The sequence below is a fragment of the Phodopus roborovskii genome, unplaced genomic scaffold, assembly GCF_943737965.1.
Source record: "Phodopus roborovskii unplaced genomic scaffold, PHOROB, whole genome shotgun sequence".
Lineage (NCBI taxonomy): Eukaryota > Metazoa > Chordata > Mammalia > Rodentia > Cricetidae > Phodopus > Phodopus roborovskii.
Genome location: NW_026126525.1, coordinates 11,388,099 through 11,406,876, shown reverse-complemented (window position 1 = coordinate 11,406,876; position 18,778 = coordinate 11,388,099). Strand labels below are relative to the sequence as shown.

The following is an 18,778-nucleotide window of genomic DNA, read 5'->3' as shown; positions in this document are numbered from 1 at the left end:
AATGATAGTATATCTGTTGTCATATTTCGAAAGAGTGAGTGAATAACTATTTTTAAAGTTAGGAAAGCGGAATGTTGGACAATTTAAGCATTCAAAACTTTATTCTCTTCAACTATAAACAGAAATGAGAATCAATTTTAAAGAATGTATTTGTCCTTCATTCAGGACAGCTATTTGACAGGACAGGGAGACATTTAGTTCACTGAACCATTGATATCACCCAGAGACACACCATTTCTTTACACAAACCTAGCATGCAACAGGTCTACAGGGGGCCCAGGCTGCTCCATCATGGCAAATGCTCCTACAACCCTCTACAATCCAAGACCATGGTGACTTCGGGTTTTGATTTGAGCTAAACTACACAATATCAAGATGTAGATAAAGCACTATTTCATAGAAAATGTTAATACTTGGTGTTATACAATGAAACCCACCTACAACTATATTATCGCCTACCTTCTAGGATTAAAAAAGCTTTTATAGTGACAGAAATGCTACACATTTCTTCCTATCTCTAAGGTATATTCAATAGGCTTGAAAATCTGTGTCAAGAGTAAAACTTCATTCAGATGTGATCAAATCTTAACTAGAAAGCATATGACCAAGACAAACTTTTTCTTAATAATTTTTTATTTTTACTTGAAACAGATTCATTTAAAACTCTTCATTTATTAAATATATAATCAAACACATTTATATATATACATATGTAACTATCTCCTTGACATTTATTAAATGCGAGGTCTTCTATATCTACATACACATAAATGACTTAAGAAAGTGCTAATATAGAAGTATCATACAGTTATACATTTGTCTATAATGCAGTATCAATAAATATGTAGAGCTTCTATACTATTTACATATATACATAAATGACTTAAAAAAGTGCTCATATAGAAGTATCATACAGTTATACATTTGTCTATAATGTAGTATCAGTGCCTATAGGACTTAGGATATAAATTTAAACATTTACATTGGATATATGTTTAAGGTGGCTGTATGTATGTTATATATTAAGAAGTATTTCATAAAGATTAAGCATTCATAAGGATTAAGTACAGAAAGTTTTAGATTCTGACTAATTGTATTTGATAATGCTATAAGGCATTTTCACAAGAATTAAGTACATATAAAATATTAGATTATATTTGATTTTAAGTTGTTTATTAAAAACTATTTCACAGGAATTAATGGATTACCCACTTGCATTACTGTATCTGGCTTAAGAAGTATTTCTGAACTGGAAATACAGTTCAGTGCAAGAGTAGCTGCTAGGTTCACTCCCTAGTGTTACTACTACTATTAATGATAAAGAAAAGCAAACAAGCAAAAAAACCAACAAGAAAATGAAAACCAAAAATCTCTCTTCACTCTTATGCTGCTTTGGAGGTATATATACAGAGAAAACCTGAAAATTTAACCTGTAATGCAAGTAACTTCTGAGAAAATGAATTATCAGTTGATATGAGCTTTACAGTCTTGTCATTAGGAAAGTTTGAGTTGGCACACTTAGGAGTGAACAGAACACTCAGGAAAGAGCCACAGCCTTTTACTATGGTCACAGCAGTTCGGCTGGCCCTGAAGGACTAGATAGACTGCATTGGGTTCTGATCAAGGTCCTCTAACATGAGCCCTGCCTCAGTTTTACTAAGGTACAATGTTTTAAAAGTATCTAGATGATCTCTCATGATCCCTTCAATTCTGTTCCTACTTTTAAAAAAATTTTTCCTTATTCTTTATTTTTTTTCACAAATTATAAGAACAGTAACAAAAAAGTTTAGAGTCTATATTGTCTACTCTTCTGGACCAAGAATATTTTAGTTTGAATTATCATGAGCACAGCAAACACTTTCTGCTCGTAGCTTGGCACAGTCATTTTCATACTTGAGCGAATAACTATTTGTTTATGTGCTTTAAAAATAGGTCTGTTTCTACTGCAAAAGAAAAAAAATCAAGGTGGCGCTTTCATAATATCAAACTTGACAACAAGAGCTGAGACGGAAGCTAGAAGGTGAGAAGTGAGGGGAGGGCATCTTTTCTGTTTGCCCACTGTCAGAAGTCCCTCCAGACCCCTGCAGGGACACTAGTGTCATTTTGTAGTTGTCAGTACTGACTCATCTACTATAGCTCTGCTTTTACCTTTCACTTTTTAGAGTAGAACATCTGAATCAATTAACGCATTGGACAGTGAAAGGGGAAAACCACGGATGTAGCAGCTGAGCTGGCACCGACAGCTCGAGAGAGAATCCTGCACGGAAAAAGCCTTTTCGATGTCCAGGAGGCATGGACATCTGACACACTGTGAAGGGTTTCTCTTTGCTTTTTTACATAGCAGCACTGGTTTTCCCTTTCACTATCCATGGTCAGACTTTTATGTTTGGATCAATACAAATCAGTACAAGGGTTTCATTCTAATTTCACTGATTTTAGGGTTATTAGCCAATCACATCGAATCATACTGGATCTGTGCTTTATTTATTTTTTTACAGTGGTGTTTTTGCTTTAATTCTGTGCTCAAAAAGACACAGATGTGGCCCAGGGAAGGCACCGTGCCTCAGCATGAAGCTGCACAGAACTCTGGGAAGCCTTTGCACACTCTTCCAGCACAGTGGATAGCTCAGCCAGTACTACTAAATCTTCACAGCGGACTAGGAAGTCCAGCCCCAGCTCCTTTCAAAATAGAATAAACTTAGAATCAAGATAATGATTTATTTTTGTTGTCAAAAAGCGAAAGTTAAGAGTAAAGCCAAATCTACAGAGCCAATAGTGACAGCTTCTACTGGTCCAAATTCGTAAAGGGGAATTCTGGAGGTTCTCCTAAAATGGAAAGAAAAGAAAAGAATAGAAGACAGCATTATAGTTAAACACTTTGGTCAACTTTGAAAAAGCTACATCTAAGATTTTCTTAGAAATACAACTTCTATTTTCACCAATATGAAATACTTTTTGTTAACCTGAAAAAATTGCCCACTGTAATGGATTTTTTTCTGGATTTATATACTTTTAGTAGAAAAGTTTTGTTCAGGCCTATCAAAAACAAACAAACAAACAAAACAAAACAAAAAAACCCTTTGTTTTCAAGGCAGGTCTCATGTACCCCAGGCTGGTCTTAAACTCACTATGTAGCCAAGGATAACCTTGACCATCCAATCACTCTGCCCTTGTTTCCCAACTGCTGGGATTTCAGGCATGTGCTACCAGGTTAGGTGTGCTCTGGGACCCTGGTGCTGGGTTGGGACCGAGAGGGTAGGCAGGCACTCCCACTGAGCTCCATCCCACCTTTATGTCTTATCTTTGTTGACTTCTCCCTTGGGTTTTGAACATTATATACTAAAATCTGTACTGAAACAGTGAAGGAGAAAATGTATTTTAAGATTTTAGCAATGTGAAGTCACAACATATGAAGATGAAACAAAATTGCACAATAATATTCTCTTTAAATCCTGCATCCAAGTTTTTATAACAAAAACATTTCACAATAGATTATCTGCATCCCTCCAAAGCAAATCCTTGTTAACTTGATTAGTCTTGGTTGCTCAGTTACACCAAGTATTAATGAAACTTCAGGCCAAAATATATTCACCTCTATATAACATGTTATATAGGAGCTGCTTCCCCTTGACAGCCTACTTAAGAATCATTAGGTCCATCACTCAGGTTCACAACAATATATTTTACCAACATTTCAATGATCTGGATCAAGACTGATACATCCCTTTCCCTTTCTTAAGGGAGAGCCTTACAATGTAGCTAAGGCAGGCCTTGCATGTGTGACCCTCCCATGTGCTGGCTGTCCTCCTTATGTCTATTAACTATATTATCTAAGATTGTCAAATTTTTTGGTCATCCATTATTTATCCTTTAAGATGATGACTCTAATATGTTGACATGATACATTAGACCAAATTAAAGAATAAGCAAACTGGCTGAAACTTATGAAGAGATCACTTTACCAAGCTGTGATATAATGGAGAGCCATAGTAATTACAAATTATATAAGCAAACACAGGTGAACTGAGCTTGATTTAGTAGTTTTGACTTTTCAGAGTCTGATGTCAATAAATATTTCTCTTTTCAAAATGACTTGGTCATGAATAACAGTTGTACTGGACTATAATATAATTACACCACTATGTCTGACTGATTATAATAATATCCTCCCAGCCATAATGTACTGAAGCCATGTAGGGGAGGTCATGTCCTTTGTATAGGATGAGTTTGTCTACAAGGGAGGGGACAATCATCAAGCGAAAAGTCCTGAGAAAAGAAACTGGAACACAAAAGTGAGCCCCTCTGGGCTGCTTGGAGGTTAAGAGCTGTGCAAGGTGGTTTACAAAGGAGGGATGTCATTCAAACTACAACCCCAAGTCAATCATAAGATCAGTTTAATGATCTTCAAGTCAAATCTGAAACTACCACCTCCCATTTCCTAAAGATAAATACTGTTTTGTTGCTTCAGTTGATGTGAAACTGGATGGACTACCTTCCCTTGAGTAGTGCTCCAAATATTGGAAAGGCACCACTGTGGAGGACCCCATCTGATGGGAGATGCCATTCAGTAAATATTCTTCTCTTATTGGTTAATGAATAAAGCACTGCTGACCAATAGGAAAGCAAGATAGGAGGGACTAGGAGGCAAGGAGGTTTCGGGGAGAGGTAGTAGAGAGATTTAACATGTAGGACCCAGAGAGAAGAACTCCAGATCCTCTCTCCAGTAAGATAAGACCATGTGGCAATACTTAAGATTAATAGAAATGGGTTAATATTTAAGACAGAGCTAGCCAATAAGCTAGTAACTGGCCAACAGCATTATATCTAATATGTGTCTCCATGTGTTATTTGGGGCTGGTGCAGCTCTGGCACCAGGCGGTCAGGAAAACTGCTCAAAACGCTCTTCTGTCACTGACAGTACATTTTGAGTTAGTCTTCTCTGCTGACTACAAAAAGCCATGGCAGATTCTCCTCCTCTTGCTAGAGGGTTAAAGGCAGACATCTAAGTTACATGGTTGAGCTGAGGAAGACAGCTGTTCCTGTGGTACTGGAGTGACAGTGGGAACCACACTGCCGCCCCGGGAAAAGAAAACGAGGATGTGGGGGAATTAGTGCTGCACTATCTGTTTGAGTCTGCTCTCAGAGACTGCTGCTTCTACTGCCACCCACCAGGGCACCTTCCTTCCATTTTATAACAGGTCTAACGGCTGCATCTCCTCCTATTTCTTTAAACCACTACTCCAAAGAACTAAGGCATGGGAAACTGAGTAAAGATGATGGACAAACTACACTTATCTCTGCAAGACTCTCTACCAGGTGACTAAAGATGGATTTATCATCCAAGCTTTCACAAAAAAGACACTGGGAACATAGAGAAGCAATTAAATAATAGTTTATAACTTAATAATTTAACATGTTTGCACACCAACTTACACAGATTTTAAAAATACCCTCTTTTAATCAGAAATTATTTTTTATTCTTTGTTTACATGCAAACTATCAAAAACCCATTATTGATCAGTCCTTGGGTTGATTATAAGACAACCCTTGGAAGTGAAGTCTAAACTTACCTTATCTTCATACATCCTCTTGGCTTCCCTCAGTTCAGAACGAAGCTGAGAAACGGTAGACTCCAAGTCACTGAGCTGGCGCATATACATGGAGTTCTGGTTCCTTGCTTGTTCTCTAAGAAGGGTTGCAAAGGGTATAAAGCAAATAGCAAACTAAGAATACATATGCATGATACCTCAAGGGCCCCTCACATCCCTTAGATATTATCAGTAATTACTTTATGTGGTATCATTAGAGCAACTGTCTTTCATTATGCAAACTTGCTTCTTCAGAGTTTTAGCTCAGGGTTGGGGACAAAGCTTAGAGGTATAAGGTATGTGTACTATATGTAAAGTTCTGCTCAATTCCTAGCACCAAAACAAATGTTACTTGCCAAAGCTGGTGGCACATATACATATATGTAAGTATACATATATATATGTAGATGTACATATATATATGTATATGTATGTATTCATTACACTAGTCTCTACTTTTGCATATGATTAAAAATGTCTGTACTGAGCTGGGTGTTGGTGGCGCACGCCGTTAGTCCAGCACTTGGGAGGCAGAGACAGGTGAATTTCTATGAGTTTTAGGCCAGCCTGGTCTAAGCAAGTTCCAGGACAGGCTCCAAAGCAATACAGAAAAATCCTGTCTCAAAAAAACAAAAAACGTGGCTGGAGAGATGGCTCAGTGGTTAAGAACACTGCCTGCTCTTCCAGAGGTCCTGAGTTCAATTCCCAGCAACCACATGGTGGGTCACAACCATCTGTAATGAGATCTAGTGCCCTCTTCTGGCCTGCAGGGAAACATGTAGACAGAACACTGTATATAATAAATAAATATTTAAAAACAAAAAACAAAACAAAAAAATGAAGTCTGTGCTGGGGGTGGGAGAGATGGCTCATTGGTTATGAGTGTTTGCTCTATAACCATGAGAACCAGTTATGGTCCCAGTACCTACATAACAAGCTGGACATTCTGAAAATGCCTAGTAAACTACAGCTCCAAATAATCTGACACCCTCTTCTGGTCCCCACATGCACACAGGTGCCTGTACCTACACACAAAGGTTACATAATATAAACACAACAAACCTCTAAAAGTAAATGTCTACACATAGTCTTATGCATCAGTTCAAATTATAAAATTTCATATGATATGTGCCTTGGTATAACACATATGTATATGTGTTCACATATATAGTCATATAGATATACATGTAATTATTTATATATATTTATAATATACATGTGGTATATGTTCTTTGTCTATCATTTGAATGGACAACTCATTAAATCCAGGGGCCTGAATACTTGCAATAATACTTTGTGTGACACACACAAAAAAAATTACTGTTACCTTTTCTGTTCAAGTGTTGTAAAAGTTTTATCACTTTCTCATGGAATCAATTACTAAGCAATTTAAAAAAGACACTAGGACAGCATATTAGTTAAAATAATAGTTTTCTAAATGATCGTCTTATATGTATGAGTTTTGCCAGCATGTATGTATGTGCACCACAAGCATGCCTTGTACCCACAGTGGAAGACACAAATTCTCATGCATTCAGATAAGCACTGGAGAAAACAGGAAGTTACACTGCAGGTTTGAATCTTCAAAGGTGTTTGCCTGTTCTCTGGGGATGCTGGGAAAGAATGTAGTTTACATCCTGGTAATCCTTTGCTGTCTGGTGAGCCAGGCCCCACCTGTACCCCTCAGAATTTGTTTTTACCCCAGACCATTCTCCCCCCCACTCCCCCCCCTGATCTTGAGCATTGTTTCTAGGCCTTAAAACACATCCTTGTGAGAGATGTCACATATTTTACAACAGCATGAGTAACTTCTATGTTATCTTATGACCAGGCCAATTTTGACACTAGATTTGCCTAAGTCAAGCTCCCCTAGACTCTAAATCTTGGCCATAATCTCTGAGTTAAGAGTATCCATTCTTGTAAAAGAAACAAGGTTTACTTTATAAGAGTATCAATGTAAACATGTCTTAACCTCTACTATACTCATGGGACTGAGTTAACAGCTATCAGAAAACTTTTTTTCCAAAACTGTGCCATGCTTAAATATGGCTAAAATGAACCAATTGGTGTCAGACTCTGGAAGTCTGGCTCAGCATCGGCTACCTAAGACAGGCTGAGCTCAGTTTCATTCTTCCCTCACCTAGATCATTTTCCTACTGGCCATAAAGCCTGCAGGGGCCTCTACCCCCATGTACACAAGAACCAGAATCATGAATATCAGCAGTGAGCTGCCATGCAGGTACTGGGACTCAAACCCAGGTCTCCAGAGCTAAGTGATAGTTCTTAGGACATCATTTGAAAGCATTAGCATGCACATACTGGATGATTTCCAGCTGACTCTGGATGCTATTGGCTTGGCTCCGGGCACTGCTGGCTTTCTCTGTAAGTCCTGTTATTTCAATTTCATGCTCACTTATCAGCTGCTCAATTCTACAGAAAGAACACAACGATTGTTATAATACAGGAGATTCTTACCCGTGATTTTTCTCAAAAAATCAACGCTTTCCAACACCTTCAAACTTAGCATTTTGTTTCCAGTTTTACACATCCTACTCTTTCATGTGTTTGTTTGAGACAGACTTTAATTATGTAGTCTTGGCTGTTTGAATTTATAGGCAATCTTCCTGCCTCTGCCTCCTAAGAGCTGGGATTGCAGACGTGAGCCACCATGCCTGGCTTTGTAAATGTTACGCCTCCCCACCCCTCTTTCTTACTTTCTTTTTCTTTTTTTTTCTAATTGTTTCTTTTTGAGACTGGATCTCTTTTATTATGTAGCTCTGATGTTCTAGAACTTGCTATGTAGAACAGGCCATCCTCAAAGTCACAGAGATCCACTTGCCTCTGTCTCCTGAGTGCTGGGACTAACAGCATGCACCACCACACCTGGCAATGCTGCTCTTTTAATAGCAACTCTAGAAGCCTTTACTTACAACCAACTAAGTTTTCAGAATTCAGAATCTAAGTTTCAGTGTCAAACCATGAGAACCAAGCAAGGCATGGTATCTCTGGTCCTGTACTTGAGAAAGTGAAGCAGGAAGATTTTTGGAATACAGGCCAGGTGGCGCAACAATGGGACCCTGTTCTCAAAGAAAACAAACACCTTTGAGTATTATGAATAGTATATGTTACATAATGTACCATATGTCATATGCTTTCTCCAGGGAGACATAGGGAAGGGTCCTATCAACAAAACACATTATGATACAAGTTTACAAATATTTACACTGTCACAGACTATTAAATTATTTATATCAGCTAATCTAATCAATAGATCTATGACAGATCACTCTTAGGACAACTAAGGCTGTTCTTTCCACCTAGGCCTTGACCTTGACCACTCTGGTTGGTGTTTGACCAAGGCCAACCACAGCAAGAATATTCTCATTCTTACTATCTGATCAGTCCTTGACAACTGATCAAGTTGCTATCCTTCAGCTTAAAAGTCTATATCCACGGCTACCTTTAGTAAGAATCTTCAACCCTTATGTGAACAATGTTCCACCCACCAGTCCCTCACCTTCCTTGATTAGAAATCTCCGCTTGTCCTTACTGTGTTGAAGATGAACTTATTTTCTTTCCCTGTAGCAAAACTTACAGGGCTATATATTTATGTAGTCTTGAATGAAGCCTTCCTTACAGCTTCAATAGGTTTCAGAAAAATTAATGTAAGTTTGCTATGGGTAGGTAAGGAAATTTTTTTGTTGTTGTTGTCTGAGAGTCTGTAGACTTTGGAACTGTAGGTGAGAGAGACTATAACTGGAATATAGTTCACTGTGATTTTCTATGCCTCGGCCAGACACCTACCGATCTTGATGTTGTTGAAGTAATAATTCTATTTTGTTCTGTGATTCAGTTTTCAGTGTTTCAAGTTGGTCCTCTACCTGGTTTTAAAATAGAGATGTTAAGTTGGGTGCTGGTAATTCTAAAGCCTAGAAAATGCAGAGTTTCTACGAAAGGGAGGCTTTAGAGACATAAAAATAGAAATAATACTACAACAAACTCTATGCCTGTATTTTACAACACATGCTCTGGCTATACTTACATCGCACTATAGGCAAATTGTCAACAGAGAACATGATGTTCATCTCAGAGAACAAAAAAATGAGAACCTGGCTTATTTTTCAAGGATTTTACAAGCTATCTCTCAATGCATTGTAATATAAAGTAGTGTTCTCACCACTTACTGGAAATATCCTCCCTTTAAGATAAGAGATTTCTGTGTCTAATTCTCTTAGGATTTTACTAATAGCTGAGCCCAGGCTGCGGAAGTGCATGGTAGACATGCTGTCGTGTTCACATATTTTCTTGCCTGAGGCTTCTTCAAAGTCAACTAAGACTGATCGGATTTCTTGAAGCACACCTTCATGGCTAAGCATCATTTTTCTTAGCTGCTCTATCTGTGCACTGCTGTCTTTCAACATGTCCTCCTTTAGGCACTTGGCAGCTTCAAGCTCATGAACTGTATTTTGAAGCTGATTTCGTAAATCCTCCTGGGACTGACTCTCCCTTCGTCTACGAAACAATGAAAGAAAATAAATAATATTGATTAAAAGTCATTTTCACTCAATTTTAATATATATACATGGAATTTTGCTATATATCCCAGACTGGCTTTGAATTCAATTATGTAGCCCAGGCTGACCTTAAACTCAAAGCAATCTTCTTATCTCAGCACCCAAGTACTATGACTATATCCAACATTAAGAATAAAACCATGAAGTAGTTTCTAGCGGAACACTGGCCTAACATGCCCAGACCCTGGGTCCAGTCTCTAGCACTGCTGGAGGAGAAAGTCAGGTAAGAAATCCCAACCTGATGTCGGCCATGGCATCTCTCTCCATTTGCATTTCTTGAAGTTTTGTCTGCAAATCGATGACTGACTGTCTTAAGTAAAACTTTTGTTTCTCATGCAATTCATTGCTCTGAAAAAAAAAAAAACTCACAAATTAATCTATATCTATATTAAACCATCAAAACATAGTGCCTATAGAAGACAATAATTTCCCAAGGGTTATGCATTATTTATTGTTATGTATACAAAAGCCCCCTCACCACTGAAGTTCAGAGCCCAGTGAATAATTTCTCACCTAGGTAACTAGAAGACATCAGCAAGGTTCCCTGGCTTGGCCTTTTCTTGTCCATTTTCTGAAACAAATATTCCAGCTCAAAGCAAAAATAGGAAAATGCTTTGTCCCTTAAAATTGGAAAACTGGTTGAAATGATATATACAGAAAAATCAAATTTTTGCGTTCAATCTACTTAAATTCTTGGCAACAGCCACTGTCATCTAAAAGCTATAAAGGGAGGTGGTGGTGCTGGAGAGATGGCTCTGTGGTTAGGAGCACTGGCTGCTCTTGCAGAGGACCATGGTTTGATTCCCAGCACCCACATGGCAGCTCACAACCATCTTTAACTTCAGTTCCAGGGAATCTGATGCCTTCTTTTGGCCTCTGTGAGTCCTGCATGCACATGGTACACATATATATGCAGGCAAAACACACATATAAAATTAAAGTACTTTCTAATATAAAAATAAAGCTGTGAAGGTGCTCAACTACAGAAAAATGCAGAGATTGCCAAAGCCAAGCACTGAAGCATCCCCTGACTAACAGCTGATGACCAGTGTAGGATGAAGAGCTGTTTAATCTGCCTCATTTTTGAGTCTGAACAGAAAACAAAAACCACTGAAAATGACAAGGTTCTGAAATACAAAAATAGAGACTAAAATTAAGCAAACAGGAAAACCAGAAAAAGATCCAGATGAAACAAAGATAATGTAGAGATTTCACCCTAACCCTAACCTTAACTCTGTGCTTGCAGAGATTCTAGTATCATACACAAAGATAACAACCATACAGAATAGGAAGCTGGGCAGTGGTGGCATACCCTTTTAATCCCAGCACTCAGAAGGCAGAGGGAGGTGATCTCTGAGTTTGACAACAGCCTGGTCTACAGAGTGAGTTTCAGCCAGGGCTACACAGAGAAACCCTTTCTTGAAAAACCTTTTAAAAACAAATAAGCAAACAAACAAAACAGAAACAAGAATAGGATGCTAAGGCTGGCCACAGTGGCACATGTCTAAATTCCCAAAGGCTGGGAAGCTAAGGCGAGGGAAGGCCAAGTTTAAGGCCAGCCTGCGCTACAGTGAGACCCTGTTTAAGACAGAATAAAGAACGGAGGGCACAAAGATGAAGGAAGGGAGGGGGAAGGGGATGAAGGAGATGGGGGCTGGTAAAGGGCAAGGAGAGGAAGAAGGGAGGAAGCAGAAGCAGCTGGCAGCAGAGTCCTTGCTTGGTGTGCATGAGGCCAATGGTTCCTAACCTGTGGGTCATGACCCCCTAGGGGGAGTCAAATGACCCTGACACAGGGGTCACCTAAGACCATTGGTAAACATAGATATTATGATTCATAACAGTAGCAAAATTAGTTATGAGTAGCAATGAAAATAGTTTTATGGTTAGGGGTCACCACAACATGAGGAACTGTATTAATGGGTTACAGCATTTGGAAGGTTGAGAACCGCTGCCCTAGGCTGATGCCTACCACAATCAGAGGCTGCATAAGCTGCAAAATCAAATCAGAAAAGGAACGTCAAGTGTCATGTGGCTTCAGCATCACCATTTAACCCACCTGCAGCACAACTCCCACAATATGACTTCCTACTGTAAATGTCTCAATCACAGGACTGCAAGGAAGGGACCGTGTCTTTTCCATCTTTATATATCTGGTACCTAGCACATTTCTGTTACATAGGAATACAATAACAGCACCATTTAATAAATATTAGAAGTATTTCACAAGTGTTTACGGGGAACCAACCAAGTGTGACATACTCTATCAGGAGGTGATAGGAATAAATTAGACATAGAAAATAGTGTGCTCACTCTCTCTTCCTCTCTCTCTCATGTGGGAGGACATTTCTAGGAAGTCCATTCTCTCCTGACAACTTGTAGGATCCAGAGATTGAACTCAAGTTGTTAGGCTTGTGCGTTACCACCTCTACCCACTGAGCCATCTTGCCAGCCCAGTTAGTGGTTTTTTTCTCTACTACTATGTCTGTGCTCCCTCTGTCTTAGTGGTATATTTATCACAAGGTCTCATAATTACTTGTTTATATGACTAGCCCATCTCCAAAACTATGGATTCCTTTGAGAGCAATGACATATTTATCTTTGTATGCCATGTGTATAATGCAATGACATAATTTTTACATTTAATAAAATTGTAAGTTCATCTCCTAAAGTCTTTATCTAGTCTGATGAGGCAGAATAACATACTGATGGATATAGTAAGATGCACAAAATGTGCACAAACAATACTTGCACAGGGACACCCTCAGTGCTGTCCAGAAGGAAGGCTTCAGAGAAAAGAACCTTTAAAGAGAGCCCTGAAAGACTGTAAGTCTTCCAGCAGTCAACAGACACGGAAATCTAGATTAACAAGGTCCACCCAAGATGAGCAAATGGCTTAGTACTGCTGAACAGAGGTTACCTACAGAGAATGGGTACCAGACAAGGATAGCATAAAACTTTAGTACATGGTGGTAAAAAGTCTGGATTTTAGAAAGTAAACTACTAGGAACTCAATACCTAGTTTGATTCTCTATGAGGTCCACTTGACATTTTAGCAAGCCCTTCCAAATTCTATTTAACCATTCTATTTAACCATATATATGTATACATACAGAATGGTTAAATTGTATATATATATTCATTTCTACTTAAAAGAAGCCAGGTATCATAATAGTAGGACAGCAGGCCAAAACCAATTATTAATAATATATGAATGACATTAATTATAACATTTTAAAGCATTCAAATTTTATTAAAATTATATCATGAACCAAGACATTATTAATACCAGAAAGAAAATGGTATGTAAATGTCTCATTAGCCCAACAGAAAGGAGAGGTTTAGTTGATAGACCCATGGCTAATGTTTTCTTTCTGGGGGATTAAGTTTTATTTCAAGACAACATGTCTCCTTGGCCTAATGGTGCCAGATGCTAGAAAAGAACGCAACTCACTTCGTTTAGTCTTTTCTGCAAATCTTTAACTTGATGTGAATATTCTTCCAAAACACGTTCAATGTGCTCTTTCCCAGGGTAAGGGATGACTTTTCTATGAGAATCAAGTTCCACTTCATATTTAGGGAAAAAAGGCATTTGTGTTAAAGTCCCAGTTGAAGATGGGTTTTCAATTATTGTACCACGAATAGATGACACAAAAAACGGGCTTGAAGAACCTAAACAGTAGAGAATTCATTAATTATTCATAAAACAACTTTGTGGTAAATACTATTGTAGAAGGTGCCTTTAACAAACCCTGAAGGAGTACAAGGTCTCATGGGAAAAACAGGTAAGTGAAGTACAGCTCAGAGCACCTTGAAGGACAAGACACAAAGGAGGGACAGGCTGGGGACACGGGTAATCACGTGACCCTGGAAGTGGAAAGCCTTGAACTATGTACGAGTGATGCCAGTCTGGAGAAGACAAGGGGACATTCAAGAGTGGAAGCACTGTATTAAAGGCCAGTGGGCTAGAGGCAGCTGGGATGTTCTGGGAGAAGAAAAAAGTCGCTGCCACATATGAAGATGAGAATACAGATCATGAAGGGCTTTGCAGTCATGCCAAGGAGTTTGAATCTCACCCGGTATGGTATAGATTTGAACCTAGAAAGAGATCTGGCCACAGGAAATAGTTCTCAGTGGCATCAGGACCCTGCTGAGATAGGAGACCTAGATTGTGGCAGCCTGGTGAGAGATTCATAGCAAAAATCTTCCAGCAGCCCAGCCCCCAAATGGAGGTATTAGCTAGACTGATGAGCATTTGCTGTTCCAGTGAGAATGCAAATAATAAAAGAGGGGGCACTGACACTGATTGGCTGGGTATGCACACAAAAGAGCAGTATTATAGGAGTAAATATCAGAATCTGTAATAGCTGTTGTCAATCTTTGCAGTATACCAGAATCACTTGAAAAACATTAAAGTAATAATACAGTTGCCTAAGCCCTGCTCTGAACCTACTGAATCAGAATTTGCAAGTGTGAATCTAAGACATTTAAATGTTTATAACTGAAAAGGCTGGGTGAGGTGGAGAGGTGTTGACATGGATCATGGCTGACAGGCACTGCTTTCAGTAGGCAGATAAACAGGAGTTCCATAGTAACACAGGGGAGGCTGAAGTAAGAGACAGTTACAGAAATGCAACACATGCTAGTAAGATGTGTGAACAGGTAGCCTGGGCTGCAGCGATGACTCAAAGTTAATTGCACTTGTTGCTCTTGCAGAGGACCCAGGTTTGATTCCCAGGAACCAGATGGTGGCTGATAGCCCACCTGTGACTCCAGATCCAGGGATCTGATGCCCTCTTCTGACCTCAGAGGGCACCAAGCATACACATGGAACACAAACATACCTATAGGTGAAACACTCATACACATAAAGTAAAGTAAATCTTAAAAACTAACTAAAGAAACCAAAACTTTAGAGGTCAAGAAGTTGTGCACCTAGGATCCTGATGAGCCACCCATGAGGTCAGTACTAAGAAGAAAGATGAGACATTCATAACCAAGTTCTGTGCCTTGCAGTTAAAACAAGGCACATTCTAAACTAGGAACTGAGATGGTTATTACGAAGCCAGTTTCATTCTAATTTTCCCTCATTTTGTTTTAGAAAATACATACCTCCATTGGGTGTGATGCCACTTGATAAAAGATCTTCATTATTTGACTCACAAGTTTTTGATTCCATAGTAACTATTTTCTACCTCGTCTTAGAGATCTTGCAATAGGAGTGCTTTCCTGTTTGGATCCTTCAGTTCTTGTCTGTGAGAGATAAAGTATTCAAGTTTATAACAGTGTTGTATGGAAAAGTTCACAGACTGACTTCTAATGCTTTTGAAATTTTTCCTCTAAAAAATAGCTATGTATACAGAAGAATTTTATTACTACATAAAACTAATATGTTAAAAGTCAAATTTCATTATAAAAAATTTGATTTTAAGACCAAAGGGGTTTTGTTTGTTCTGTCTGAGCAGGGTCATCCAGACAAAACAAGGTATTCTTGGCTGGCTTGGAACTCACTCTGTACACCAGGCTGGCCTTGAATCACAGAGGACCAGTCTGCTTTGCCTCATTAGCGCTGGGATTAAAGGTGTGCTCCACCATGCCAGCCTCCAAAGGGCTACTAAAGATCAACTAAAATCTAATAATCTGATTGGGGCAGTTATGCTTTCAAGTTGCTTATAAAATTATGTTGCTAAATCATAGAACTTATCTCCCTTCCAAGGATCTCAAATCAGCAAATTAGATCTCATTACTAAAAGCCAAAAGCCTTACGTAATGTTAAATATTGTTTATATTTTATATATGGTCAGGAGGGTGCTTCTAAGTTTGGAAAATGGTGGTAGTGACCTAATTCCAAATTTCTCTTTATTTTCACTCAAACAAGCATAAAATCAAGGTGGTAAACCAACAAAATTATGTGTATTCCACACTCAGTACCCTAAAGACAGAATACCTTCAAATGTATGCAAATAGAGGATTCTCCCTCCCAAGGTAGTCCCCACCATCCCGCTGGGAACTGAGAAGCTGGAGAGATACACCCTGGACTAGACTTTCAGAGTCAGGGCCCTGAGTATGGGCTAGCAGCCTCAGAGCAGCAGTGTGAGAATTGTTTCAAAAGAGACTTTCCCTGGAGACAATGTGCAAAAGGGAAGAGATGTTGGAAGAGGTCCCAGTAGGAACAGAATAGAAATAGGGTATTCAACCCACCCTCTGTACCACATGGAAAGATGGCACAGGTAAGGTCACCCAGGAGCCCTGTTCTGAAATGAACAGAATGAACAAAAGAAGACATCTTCACACAGAACAAATGCAAAATGTCAGATAACCTTCTAAATCTGCTTTTTAATGTTAGCTAATGGCTCTACGAACTTCACTCCTAAGTTACACGTGTTAGTATCTTCAGCTACCCTTTGTCTAAACACATCTAACTGACCACTGTATTTTGCTGACTTAAATGGCATTTCTTCTTTCCCTTAAAAGCAGTGCCATTTTGCCAATCTTGCTCCACGGGCATCAGCAAAAACCCTTTTTCCATCTGGTTTAAGCCCTCCTTTCCCATCAGATACTGCTCTACAGCAAGTCCCCTTTGCTGTACCCTAAGTATTTGCTCGTTGCGATCTGTTATTTGCATTGCCCTTTTCATTCTTCCTTTCTTTCCTTTCAGTTTAGAGGATACAGAGAAAGAGATTCAATACCTTATTTCTGCCAATGTACACTGACCCCACGATCTTGAAACTGATGTACTAAAAAGACAAAAGATATGCCCCGAGTAAACAATTTAATTGAGCAACTATATTGGAAATACAAATGCTGTTTATCTTCTCTTCCCATACCAAAACTAGTAACAGGAACAACACCTAGGGCAGCTGGAGTGGGGACTTCTGCCGGGGTTGTGGGAAAGGACAGATGTTGCTGGCGCGGAAAAGCTGGGACCTGCAGTGGATTACCAAGGGGCTCAAGTCACACAGCGTGTGTCAGTGCCATGTGGGATGAAAGACTGGTGACAGTCCGAGGTCCCACTCCTGTCTGTCCCCACATTTTCTCATCTCTTCCAGTGGTCCCAGGAAGACCCGCAGAAACAGAAGTGAACAGTCCTTTGGGCCCAAGGATCTCTGCACCGACCCCCGTAGTCACAAAGACCCAGTTTTCCTGGCACTGTCCCTGGAGAACTTGAACGCTCCTAAAACAGCTGTACAAAGTTACTGGGCCGGTACCACGTGGGAACACAAAGCCACGGAAGGTTCCAGAAGTAACAGGAGTTGATCTAGGTCCTCGGGAGAACAACCCAGCCCTGACCCTTAGGACGCATCCCGCCCTCATACCTGCTACCTACACCTCGTCCTAAGAGACCGGCCGCATGTCCGTGGGGGCGGCGGCCGCACCTGCGCGACCCCGGGACCCGCCGGCTCCCACTGTGCCCCGAGGCCGCGGCCCGCGCAGCTGCCCCTCCTCGGCGCACGACCCTCCACCTCGCGTCCCGGCGCCGCTCGCTCCGGCCGCCAGCTGCTGCTGCGCGAGCCAGGTCTGACGGTTGGTGGCGGGGAAGCCATAGAGAGAGAAAGGGCGGGGCGGACGAGGAGGGGCGGGGAGGATGAGGCACGAGAGGGGCGAGGCCTGAGGAGGAGGACGGGGCGGGGCGTAAGAAGCACGAGAAAGGGGCGGGGCGTGAGGAAGGGGCGGGGCGGGCGGCATGCGACTCCACGCCTCCCCCTGACTCCGGCGCGCTCCCCAGCCTCCACGCCGTCGCCCAGGCAACCTGGAGGGTCTGTCCGGACACTTTTCTTCACTTTTCCTCCTGCCTTGCAGCCCTGCTCCTCGCCTCACTCTCGTTGAGGCCCCACAAAGACCCTCCCAGGTACCGGCCAGCACAAATCCTCCCTGGGACTGCACCGAGCAAGGGCGCACCCTTGCAGTCCTGTTCCCCGGTCCCCTCTGTTCAAGCTAACAGAGTAACTCGCATTTTGCAGCCCGCCTGTGCTTAGCCTCCTTCCGGAATGTTTTTCCAGGTTTAGACTGTTTTCGGGGTGGCTGACCCTTCTGACTCCGGAGAGCTGTTTTCTCCACCGTGCTTCGGTTACTCTGTGGTTAACTCTAACGGGGAATTTAGCACCTTGAGATTGCACACTTCTGCGTGCTGTTCAAATTAACATTCCAACGGAAGGGTTCCAGAGAGGCGGGAGTCTGATAGCTACCACCTGGAGGGATTTTTGTGGACGTTTTGAGGATAGAAACTATATAGCTCAAGCTGGCCCCAAACTTGGGATCCTTCTGTCTTAGACTATGCTGTTACAGGCGTGCGCTGGCCAACTCTGGCTTTGTGATGTTGAATTCTGTTAACTATCAACGTTAAGCAGACTGCAGCAACAAATATATAATGTATAAATTGACTATTAATATCAATGAACACCGCCTTTGTAATGCAGTTATGAAGTATAATACTTCACGAATTAAAGACTTTTTTAAAAAATTGTATCTTCAGTGTTTCCTATATGTTCTCAAAGACCTATAAAATTAAAGTATCAAGCACATAAACAGGAAATTAAACCATAATATTTCTAATCTCTATGACGAGACAGAAAACAATTTCCAGTTAGTTTCTTTTTAATCTTTTTATTTCTATCAAAA

General features: G+C 40.3%; 1 protein-coding gene across 1 annotated transcript in view; it reads right to left on the bottom strand.

Annotated features, from left to right (window-relative positions):
* Ccdc158 (coiled-coil domain containing 158) overlaps positions 1–17,718 on the bottom strand; it is a 44,672-nt gene extending 26,954 nt beyond the window's left edge. The window contains exons 1-8 of the mRNA XM_051198285.1: positions 17,476–17,718; positions 15,272–15,412; positions 13,614–13,831; positions 10,401–10,510; positions 9,773–10,100; positions 9,393–9,469; positions 7,908–8,018; positions 5,571–5,685 (exon numbers count right to left, since the gene is read on the bottom strand). Of these exons, the coding sequence (XP_051054242.1) occupies positions 5,571–5,685; positions 7,908–8,018; positions 9,393–9,469; positions 9,773–10,100; positions 10,401–10,510; positions 13,614–13,831; positions 15,272–15,338 (1,026 nt within the window). The 5' untranslated portion in view covers positions 15,339–15,412; positions 17,476–17,718. The remainder of the gene's footprint in view (positions 1–5,570; positions 5,686–7,907; positions 8,019–9,392; positions 9,470–9,772; positions 10,101–10,400; positions 10,511–13,613; positions 13,832–15,271; positions 15,413–17,475) is intronic.
* Positions 17,719–18,778: the final 1,060 nt, after the last annotated feature.